The following is a 12,282-nucleotide window of genomic DNA, read 5'->3' as shown; positions in this document are numbered from 1 at the left end:
CTGAACAGGTTGCATTATGCATGCTTAGACAGAAGGTTTCTGATAAATGCTTTATGACTAGTGTAGGGCAGTGGTTCCCAACCTTTTGACTTCTGTGGACCCTCATTTTATCAATACTGGAGCCCGGGGACCCCAAATGAATCATTATTGGAACACGGGGACCCCCGAGGAGTCATTACTGATAGCTGGGATCTAATATTATTAAATGTTTTAAGCAGCCGCGGACCCCCCGAGGAGGCTTCACGGACCCCCAGGGGTCCCCGGCCCACAGGTTGGGAACCACTAGTGTAGGATATATGGGTATAACACATTCATATGTGTAAGCTTTGAGCAAGTCATTGTGGTTCACAATGACGATGGAGTGCCAACATTTCGCCAATAAAATAGTTATAATAGAAATAACAAAAAAATGAGGTCATTTCAAACCACTACCAGGCACACCAGTAACAGCTTGGGGAGCAGGAAGGCAAGGCTTCCTCATAAATGGAAAAGTTGTACCCACTGTTGATGGCATATCTTCCCGCACACACAATACTGGTACAACACAGGCAGGGATTTATAGTGAAAGGCAAGGGGTGAAGTGCTCCAAAGCGTCCGGATTTGTTGAAAAAGTTACATTTATAATCCACACTGTGGCTAAAATGCAGCACCTGGCCAACAACAACACTGACGACTGAACACAACTGTCTGGCAACGTTTTGGAACAGTAGATTAAAGAAAGCTGACAGTGAGGCCATTGTTGGAGGAAAGCCACCCAAAGGTGAGAAGCTACTCAAAAGTCACTTGGTCTGATCATATTGTATCAAATCACCGCATGCTTAGCAGCAGCATTGCCACGTGTCAGCAGCATTGAACAACCTGAATTATGTTTTCCAGGTTATGAATATGTAAACATCAGAAAAGTGTAAGAGCCCTCTAGTGATCCAGCTGAGGTGTATAGCTTGGCTTTCTCCACAATACCAATCGATTCTCCACAAAAGGGTAAGGAAATCGTTTTGAAATGGAATGGGCCCTGCATGTCAAAATAGGCCTGGATGCCACTGATTAGGCATAGCACAAGATGGAGGATGAGGACAGCTTTCCCAGACAGCAGAAGTGTATCACCTGCATTCCATTGGCTAGAGGGTGGAGACCTAGCCACTGAAGGGAGGAGAAAGGAACCAGGGCCCCTTTGGAAATTCGATAAGGGCCTTGTTAGCAAAGGACAACTTATAAGTTCTTCCTGACCACTGATATTTGGTGCATGGCATGGGTGGAGGGTGGGACTGCATATTCTGTTGTTCAGGTTAGGAAGCTTCTAGGAAGGGCATGCATGCCCATTTGTCTATCTCCGATTGTTGATGCAGGAAGACTGCCTAAAATTCATTTCATTGTGCCCCTGCTCTGAATACTCCTGCTTGAAGCCAGTCCCACTGCTACCTGCTGTAAGAGCCATCACTTTGCACAAAGGCTGTGTCTGGACAGCTGAAAGAAAATGACATTTGAAAAAGACCCAACTCAAACAGGTTCTAAAAACGTAAATCGTGGATCCACATCCCCAGCCTGGAAAATGTGTTTGAAAGTGTAATCTAAGCCACCCCACTTTGTCCCAGTTTCTCATGACCAAGGGAGGGTTCCGCAGACCAGTCGAAGGGCTCCTGTCTAACCAGTGCTGCTGTCTGACAGCCAGTCTCCCACAGGTGAGGGGACATTACATGAAGTCTTCACTTTTGGATGGAAGAGCTGAACGTCTACCTAGGGCCTAGAAGCCTGCCTGCTGAAAGTGGGAGGGAGAGTTCCTGGTTCTGCAAAAGGATACTGTCCATGAGGAGAAGACCAGCAAAAGAAACACCCAGAGACAGCGGACTGCTCAGGGTCGTGAAGCAGTGATCTCTCTGGTAAGTGGGACTCCTACTTCTATGCAGTCCCTGTTGTGAACTCCACTTAGACTTTGCAAGCACACATACCATTGTGTCAGCTAGCAAATGTGGTAGTTCCGCAAGCTGTTGCTGCCACTTCCAGCGCCGTAGAAAAGGAGTCCTGTTGCCACAGAAGTGGCACTCTACCTAAGGGGCCAGGATTACTGATGACACATCACAACTGACGATTCGGCCCAGAGGTCACATCTGCCTTGCCTGGATACCCATCTGCACTCAACCACCGAGACCACATCTGGCAAAGGTGCCATGCCACTATGCAAGCCTTGCTGATCTTGTCCAACGATTCCTGCTCCAAGGGGAAGTCACTGCTGAGGTTCCCACAGCGTGGAGGTGTCACTGCAAAGGACGGGTATGTGGGCTGGGACTGCTGCACCATACCACTGAACAGGTGAAACCAGGGCTTAGCCTGAGAAAGGAAACTGGGACAAAAAATGTGCAGAAGAATCTGGTGCAAGGACGTGGACATTTGAGCTGAGCACTACTGAACTGATTGGCCAGCGAGGTTAAAAGTAAAGTAATCTGAACGTCTGTTTACTTCATGCATCTCCCCTCACTGTACCAGGCTCCATAAGCACTAGATTCTCCACTGTGGGAAGAGAGTATTGTAAGGGGGCAAAACACTTTGTGGAGATCGATACAAGGATTCTAACTCTATAGTTGCAATGATAATGGAACTGTGTAGTATTTAGTAATGTTGTGTACTTACATAAAAGCAATCTTAAGCTGGACATTATGTTTTATGCTATTGGTTCTGATGCTTGTTAGGTTCTGAGCCCACACTCCCTCCCTAAGGAGCAGTGACTATTTGCCCTCACTACCCTGAGAGTCAAGCAAAGGATTGAACCTGGGCCACTTTACGGAGCCACCACAGCTTGAGCCCAGGGTACCAGCGGCAAACGACCTCAACCCCACTGCTGGAGTCCAGTAGCCCCGGTCTAACCTGTGCCCCCGGAAACAGGTCTGACAAATGGAGTAAATGATAACCAGGAGTCTGGTTCCAACTGCATCGCTCAACTGGTATGTCTCAGGCAGCCAGAGCAGCACATGCCAGAAGGAGAGAGTCTACTACCACTGCGCCCCCACCCAAAGAGGGTCTAAAGTATGTCTCCTAATTCACAATAATAACCAGCTATAACCAAATGGTAAATAACAATGAAAGAAGCAAACGTGAAAACTAATACATAGTTTATGAACTAATAGAATCATTTTTACTTTCTACTTCTGAAAGGAGTGGGTAAAATATTCCTACTTCCCAGCTTTATGAACAACCTTAGACACAACAACTCTGAATTAAATAAGACTGCACTGTGAGACAAAGTAGCCCATTCCAAACACTAACCCCTGGCCAAACATATATAAGAGTTTACTGCTGGGTGTCAACAGCTGGAATGTTCTCGTCAAAGGGGTCCAGGTGTATCAGAAATCCAAGGTAGGAACATCTCCTGTTGACACTGTACAGGTACTATGCAATGTTGTGCATGCCTCCCTTTGCCTTTCCTAATCCATCCTGAGCTGAACCTATAGATCAGCTGCACGGTGGCTGAAGTGTGCAGAGGTGGGGAGCACAGTGTAGTGTAACAGTGTAGGTTCACTATGTGTACTGCTATGTTATCTCGACAGAGCACGACAGAGCACAACAGCCCACAGTGTAGCTTGTGGCCTCCGACTGCCAGGGCGTAAACAACAAATCCAATACCATTAATGCCTTGTGTTCATACAGTCAAAAAGCATTCAACTGAAGGTGTAATGATTACCTTTAAATACAAACATGAGTATAATATTCAAAAAGGCAAAACTTGATAGCTGGGATGGTTATTTCCCCTCATCACCACCTCAAGACAGCAAAAAAAGGCTTCGTACCTTCTGCCACAGGGATTCTCTCGAGGCAAGAGACGAGGAGGCGGCCACAAACCAGCAGTTGCCCACCTGGCCCTGATGCAAATCATGGGAGCTGATGCCATCCACAAAGAGTCGGGGATCTTCACAGATTTCCTACAACAAAACAGAATTAATTAATGTATTTTTTTTTTAATCACACAGCAGTAAACAGGACTAAAGAGTGTGGTGTCGTAGGCATGCATATACGTTGGGGTTGAGTAACCGAAAAACACAAATTGAAGAGTGTTAAAATACAATTCATAATACAATTTACATACTCCATTTAATAAGTAGTCACTTTCTCAAGAAAGGCAACATTTTAATAATTGACCCTTAAAATTACCACATCACCATCCCTTGATTTTGTTGTTTAATCCTAACAGTGAACTGCATAAGCCAAAGCTTAACTGAGGCAGCCTCATAGTAACCCACACTCTCCTGTGTTGTGAAACCACTAACTCCATTTTAAACATTCTAAGTTGGGTATTGCTTATACCAGATTGTTCTGACCACTCCGTGTGATGCTAGTTACCAGTTGACTTCAAGTACGTTATACTGATAAAGTGCTCATAGGGATAGCTTTTTGGAGTACTTGAGAAACACAACCACCAAGTAAACGTTTAAAAAAGTAAAATATAACAAGCATTTGCAATGCAATAGGTCTTGCATTTACATGAGTTGGAGTTATTGGCATTGTAAATGCATAACTGGACTTTTTTGCCGGATTAATTGGTCAACCTTGCTGCATATTTTGGTCCTTTCTGCCACATAATTCCAATGGCCCTGCATATAACAAAATAGCTAGTAGGCCCTACTAGAATATTTTTTCAAACAAGGACCTTAAAACACAAACTACTCCCAGGTGCAAAACATATTTACTTGGCAGTTGGTACAGGTGACATAGCCAGTGGGGAAATGAATAAATAATTGTATTCCAAGAATGCATGTTTACTGGATCACTGTCCCTTTACTGCAGTCTGGGGAGTCAAACAAAACGCTCATGATTTTTCACACGCTTGAGGAGAGCCACCTCACATGATATTAATGATCCTCAGTCAGTCTTGAACTGAAATATTAGTTATAATATATTAACCATTGTACAGCAAAATCAACTGTAAGCTCTACTCAAGGTTAGTTTTATAAATACACGCACATACAGCTCAAGTTTCACAGACTTTAACGTGTGTAGTTCATCAAGTCAGGTTTCTGCTTTGTATTCACAGTTTGTATCATGTTATAAAAATAAAACTACAAGTCAAAGAATGCAAAGCTGAAACAAACTAAATGAGAGAATCACACATTGAACTAGGGAGCTGGACAACTCTACGAATACTACTCCAAGGGCTGGTTTCTAGCTTGTATCACGTTATAAAAATAAAACTATGAGTCCCAAAATAAACGTGTGCTGCAAAAACATGTACTAAGCCGATCAGAGTGCGTATAATGTAAAAATGGCAAAACAACTGGCGATTAATGTTTTTTTTTTTTTAGAGAGAACATACTTTTGTCTATTGGAAGTTTGGGCTGATTATAAGGTAGCGCGGAGTGTTAATGTCCTTTCTGGAGAGACAAACTATTGCACTAACATGATTAGGGATCAATTTTGCAGAATACCATAAACTAAACTGGGCAAGCAGGTGCCCTGGCTCAGTCAAACACAAATCTAATCTGTTTACAGGCCTATGTACTTTGGGCTGAACTCTCCTGGGCGTTCTATTACAGTCTGACCACGAAAACGCATCCAGAAAGTCCACTTAAACAACAGCACTCCGGGAACCTAATGTTTCATAGGAGTTTCCTTTGGATTATGGGACTTGTAGTCCTGATTTTATAATAGAACAAACAAGACTACAACAAGCAAAATGCAAAGCAAAAAATAAATCCTGGACAAATTACTCACACGTGAACTTGGGAAACGGGATGGCATCCTTGGAATGATACCACTACCAAAGAACCACTTACACCATCCTGCAAAAATACTAACCACATTCACCCCCACGACAATCAACGCAAGACTGGTTACCATGAATACAAGTCCCCAGAATATCGAACATGTAAATGTATGTGTAAAGCCATGTTTTACAGAACATCCACCATGACAAGATTCGTAGAAAACAGCTGCCACTCTGATAGTATTCTAAACAAGGAAGCCTCATACTAAACGCTACAAATAATTAAGGCTGAATTTGTTTTATACAAACGCTCTGGGTGCATGGGCTCTCATGGTGCGTGGCTCAGCTATGCATCCAATGGAAAGGCATGATTCCGAATTCTCAGTCACTCGCAAATACAAATCGAAAATGCATAGAATTTAAGATAAGCATAGGATTTTGCTCTTTGATTTGTAAATTGTTATTGCTCCCCGTTGAACACCTTTAAAGTACTCACCAGCCAACGTGCTCTATTTGAAATAACAATGCAAACCTTCATTTTTCATAACTGAATATGGATTGCAAATGGAGAAGCTCTGCCTGCAAATCCTCCCTCCGTTGCCGAGGCTGCTGGACTACAATTGCAGCAGCAAATTATTTTGTCTCTCCCCTTTGCACATGGTGGCCATGGCGCTCACAGCGCGAACTCGATCGCCGCATATCTGAACAGTTGCTCTATTGGGATAGCTCCTGTGCAGGAATCCCCTCTTGTCCTAAATCTGTAGGTCGCACATTTTGTTGTTCTCAGCATCGAAACCCGAAGCGTGCGATCTACAGATTTAGGACAATCCCGATAGAACAACTGTTCACAGATATGCGGCGACTGAGTTCGGGCTGTGAGCGCAGTGGCCGCCAGGCACGAAGGGGAGAGACAAAAAAACAAAGTAGTTCGCCCACAGCAAAGAATATCGGCAATCGTGCAATTATCCATGTAACAGGGGCAGTGTGCAAGGTGGTAACAAAACCGCCCCAAGGTGGGACAAACGTAATGCATTTACCAATGACATCAAGTGATTTTTGAAAGGGAAGCCCACGAACAAATGAAAGTGATGGGCATGAGGTGGGCGTGGTTAAAAGCCCACGGTTCTTACAACAGGTCAAAGCTCTTGCGCACTCGACCTAAAAAGGGAGCAAAGATTAGAGCATGGACAGGGTTACTGCACAAACAAAGAAGTCTTAAGATGTTTCTAAAACTGAAAAAGGAAGCGTGAAGATGAGGCGCAAGTTGTATAGAGTGAGAGGGTAGGGCGTGGCCAGGGTGCAGACCCAGTATGGCATGTCCTGCCTAAGCTCCACAGGTGTGCTCCCGCCATATCACGTTATAATCAAGTCCCTGGTGTAGAGGCAGCGCTCAGTAGGGAGAACCTGCCTAAAACCAGCTAGGAGCCCCGTGAGCTCTCACCGGCTCGCTGACCTGCCGGCACAGAGCATGTGCAGCTGCAGAGGATGAGGTGCGGCAGCCTAAATGGCAGCCACGACTCAGTGCGAGCCACAAGGGGGATCAGAGTGAGGAAAGTAAAGAGACTGGTAGCACTAAGGTGCGGTTTTTGCTGCAGAGGCCCCCCCAACAGATGCAACAATAGTAGGACGGCGATTGATCCTGGGAGAAGGGGGAAATGCAAGGAGCAGGTGACTTGATAGTACAGTGACTGCCCGAGAGGAGTAATCAGTGGTCACTTCAGACACACACAAATAAAATAAAATCATAAACATTTATAAAGCGCGCTACTCACCCGTGCGGGTCTCAAGGCGCTAGGGGGAAGGGGTTACTGCTGCTCGAAAAGCCAGGTCTTGAGTAGTCTCCGGAATGCGGAGTGGTCCTGAGTGGTCCTGGGTGGTCCTGAGGATGGTGGGGAGGGAGTTTCATGTCTTGGCAGCCAGGTAGGAGAAGGACCTCCCACCCGCCGTGGAGCGGCAGATGCGAGGGACGGCGGCGAGAGCGAGGCTGGTGGAGCGAAGAAGACAGGTGGGTGTGTAGAAGCTGAGGCGGCGGTTGAATTATTCGGGTCCCTTGTTGTGGAGGGCTTTGTGTGCGTGGGTGAGGAGTCTGAAGGTGATCCTTTTGCTGACGGGAGGCCAGTGCAGGTGTCTCAAGTGGGCGGAGATGTGGCTGTTGCGGGGTATGTTGAGGATGAGGCGGGCGGAGGCATTTTGAATTCGTTGCAGACGTTTCTGGAGTTTAGCGGTGGTTCCGGCGTATAGGGTGTTGCCGTAGTCCAGGCGGCTTGTGACGAGGGCGTGGGTTACGGTCTTTCTGGTGTCGGCGGCACACACACACACACCCTCCCCACCTGATTACCCCCCTGTTACCACCCCCTCACCCCCACATAACCCACCTCACACTTTCTCCCCCGGGCGAATCCTGTGGCCTTCACTGCTTCTCTGGGTGACCTTCCTGTGAAAAAAACTTACCAACCGGCTTGCCACTGCATTGGCGATCCTGATCTTCCATTCTGTTGGTTGGAGTGAGGACATCCATGCTTTTTGCCAACCCCTCTTTCAAGACGATCATAACGCCTACTCGTTCAACACAGTTCCTCAAACCTGGGGACTTATTCAACATCTTTCCCCCCACAACGGCTCACAGGCAGCGTATTCTAGTCCCAAGAGGTTGACCCGTGGCAATGTCTATCGCCCAAGCTCCACAGCCAGCTCCACAGTTGATCAGCAGGGCCCAATTTTCAGGTTGCTATGGCGTGCATGGCTGCTTAAAAAACCAAGGTGAACAAGGCGTCCGCCATTAAAGAAATGCTCCAAGTGCAGAGAGCAGAGAATGTCAAGGGACATGAAATCCCAGGCACATCCCACCAAAATGGTACTCCTCCCACGCCTGTCAAGGGCATGCACCAGTGACTAAAGGAGACATCCAAAAGCTGCTACTCGAATTCTGCAATGACAGCCTGGTGTCAAGACACCAATGAAGCGATCTCAGAACTGGATCTCTCTATAAAGAAACTTGCATTAATCAAGTGGAGAACAATATGGCAACTACAGCTCATGATCAGGATGACCTCACCTGGCTACTGGCCATCCTAGCAACACACCATCCGGAGCCTGCAGATAAGATGGAGGACCTGGAAAATTGCTCATAGAGAAACATACGGATCGGGGATATTCCGAAGGAATTTTTATCCTAAGCCTCAGAATATTATGTCCGGGTTTTATTCCACAATCAAAGGGTGATCTCAGCACTAGAGCAACCCCTGATGTCCTGATTAGAGTGCACTTTAAGGCCTGTCACCAGGAATTGATCACTTTTTGGAACTCTACATTAACATTCTTCCACGACATCTCACCAACCACTTTGCTGCGCCATAGGGAATTCGCTCAAATTACCACATATATCCAATGCGAAAAAACCCTTACAGGTTAGGATTCCCCTTCTGCCTCGGGTTCACCTACAAAGGCATGCATAGGATCCGGGAGTTGGGTGAAGTGTGCACTCTCCTGGGTTTGATGATGGCAACGGAAGACACAGCACCCATATCACCCTCCAGAGATAATGCCTGGAGGTCTTAATGCACACACAACACAAACACAGCCTGCAGGGATCTGAAATATCTACAAAAGCCGAGAGACAGGATGGATCAAGTGGCCATTTTAGAGGATGACTAGTTGGCACTGCTATGCTCCTTGTTACGTCGACGGACCAAGGCGATGTGAGTCCCACACCCCAGAAATGCATTGATGGTCTTCAGCCTACAACTACCCTACCTAGATGTAGGCTACCCTCCCCCACCACAAGGGCCTTGATTGCCACCAGGCAGACCAGCAATACATGACTGACACTGACACAGGCTCATTAAGGCATCTGCAAAGCACTAGCAAGGGCTCCACATGAACCTAACCGGACTGATAGCGAAGTCCAAAGTTTTGTATTGTAAGATGGTTTATTCGATTCCTTTCACAGTTTCCAACATCTTCTGGTCACGTAGTATACACTTGCCAATCAGACCCTGGTTTAACTGCCACGCGTCACTATTCTTTGCACAAGATTTGCAAATTTTGATTACACAGTACAGACCGGGGAAGAGGGTGGGTCGTTCATCGTGGAAGCCTGCCTCCTCCACCTGCTCTTGGATACCCAGCCATGACGGATGTTACGACTGTAAAACTAAAAGTCCAAGGCCTTAACTCCCCGATTAAATGAAGGGCATTATTACAATGGCTCAAACATGTGGACATAGCGCTCCTTCAGGAGACTCATCTCCTCTCGAGGGATGTACCCAGGCTGTGCCGATATTGGTTTCCCCCTCAATTCCACACCACTAACATGTAAAAAATGAAAGGCACTGCCATACTCCTAAGGAGAGGGGTATCTTTTAACCTGGTCGCAAAGCAGATGAACAAGGGAGGTCGATGAATGTGCGTCTTAGTAAATTACCAAAAACCATGATGAGGATCAAGGTCAACGGTTAATATTCTCATCCACTGCCCATCACGCTGGGTACCAGACACAAATGTCGCCTCTCCCCTGTAGTCTTCTCACTCACAATGGAACCCTTTGGATAAATGGTGCAGCACAACCCGAATTAAAAAGAATAAAAAAGGCCACACACGAACTTAAACTAGCATTCTATGCTGACGATGCTCTGTGCTTCTTGACTGATCTGGACTCCTTCTCCTGGCACTGAAGCAGGAGACAGTTCTCTGCAGCGGCTGCTCGCTTCCGCATAAATTATTCTAAGTCTTGAGGCATGGGGGTTTCATCCAACTTTGAAGACTCAAGCACAGTCCTCGAAAGCAATAGGTTTGCTTGGTCGCAAGGACCTATAAAATACCTCGGTGTCTGCCTAAATCCATGGTGATTATATATTGTTGCAATGTCCCCACTATGCTGCGGGCCCTTTATAAGGACATGTACCACTGGGCTGGCTAGAAATCACATGTGTGGAAGGTCAACATCGGTAAAGATGAACTTCCTGTGGCGATTGCTGTATATTGTGCAGATTTTCCTTCTCCAGTTCCTAAGCTTCACCACTGACCGGTTACAAACACAGCGACTCCTATCTGTCTGGAAGAAACATACTCATAGAGCTGCCTGGGCCACCCTATCCAAAAACTCAGTGGCGAGCGGTTTGTTGTTCCTGAATACATGCTCATAACTTCAGGCAGCTCAACTCCAACCGGCCCTTGACTGGAATTATAACCCAGACATTAAAAGCTGGGTCCAAGAGGAACAACATTTCTCACAGATCCCCTTACACTCCCGCGACGAGCCCAACTGGGAAGACCTTTCATGTGAACAGCCACACGGTTCCTTTTGGACACTTGGCAACAAATTACACACAAAGCTGGGCCCACCATATTTCCTTCCCTGATGTCTCCCATTGTTGGCAATCCTGATTTCCGTCCATGCATTCACAACGCCAACTTCAAAGGCTAGAATGACTATAATCCCCCTATATTAGGTGAGTTGTATTTGGACTCTGAATTAAGGCTTTGAGAAGAGATTCAGGTTCAGTACCAGCTGAACAGAGTGGATACAGACTAACACATCCTGCTTGGGTTCAAGAAAGGATCCCTGTGGAGAACATCTTTCACTGCAGGCTTTGCTGAAAGGAGATATCCTGGCTACAAGGGGCAATCTCAGATCTAAACCTCCAGGTTAAAACACACCTACATGTTACAATGGGAGAGTGGTCTGCGTAAGAGATAGTGGATGAAGTCTGGGGGAGAATATGGTGGAGGGCTGCAAAGGGCTCCATATGCACTTCACAAAGTAAACATAAATTGCTCACCCGCTGGTACCTGTCCCCCAGCACAGCTCCATGCACTGCTTGGTAGTTCAGACATGTGTTAAAAATTGCAGTGAGAGAGGTACATACGTGTGGTAGGTATGCCCCTTATTCAATCATATTGGGAGGAAATTTTCCCCATATAAGAACAATGTTGGGGGTGTAGCTGTCTCTCCAGGAACTTGTGATACTTGTGGGGCCACAGTAAATATATCTCTTAACTACACACAGAGGCCAGCTTATCACTCACCTCCTAGAGCCAGCCAAGCTGGTATAAACAGCCTGCAGCACCTCCAGTTCATGTCTGGAGAGGGAAAGTCTGCAACATGTACGCTCTTTAAAAGATGACCAAAGTAGTCGTATAAAGGATGCACGCATGATGTAGTTTGACTTCCCTTTCGAACATTTAGGAAACGGGATGGGGCGGGGTCTAGCCCTGTTAAGAATCCTGAACTGGTGAGTAAGGATGGGCTTAATGAGATGAGCTCAGACACAGGCAACTCGACCATGGCTGGCCTTGAAGCTTCATAGCTAACGCTACCAATGTGAGATTGCTATAACTGTGATGTTGAAGACTGGTTTCTTCAAAGGAGTGTACGTTGTTACTTAACCGGTTTGCTTTCTTTATTGCTTATTGTTACAAAACTAAAATAAACTTGTATAAATTACAAGTTCTGGCCACCGCAATGGAAAGACCCGGATCTCCAAAAGTAACCAAGGTGGTGTGAGAGGGGTGTTCAAAGCAGTATTCCAGCCTCCTTGCTGGTCTTAGTAATGTGGCCCACATTCCTTGCTAAAAGTATAAGGATCAAGGGA

The 12,282-nt window shown here is 46.2% G+C and overlaps 1 protein-coding gene across 2 annotated transcripts in view; it reads right to left on the bottom strand.

Moving 5' to 3' along the window:
• CAPN5 (calpain 5) overlaps window positions 1–12,282 on the bottom strand; it is a 431,423-nt gene that overhangs the window by 185,325 nt on the left and 233,816 nt on the right. For both annotated transcript variants that reach the window (XM_069203908.1, XM_069203909.1), the window contains exon 3: window positions 3,780–3,911. In XM_069203908.1, coding sequence (XP_069060009.1) covers window positions 3,780–3,911 — 132 coding nt within the window. The remainder of the gene's footprint in view (window positions 1–3,779; window positions 3,912–12,282) is intronic.

Source organism: Pleurodeles waltl, chromosome 8 (genome assembly GCF_031143425.1).
Source record: "Pleurodeles waltl isolate 20211129_DDA chromosome 8, aPleWal1.hap1.20221129, whole genome shotgun sequence".
NCBI lineage: Eukaryota > Metazoa > Chordata > Amphibia > Caudata > Salamandridae > Pleurodeles > Pleurodeles waltl.
This window is presented reverse-complemented; position numbering and strand designations above follow the sequence as displayed.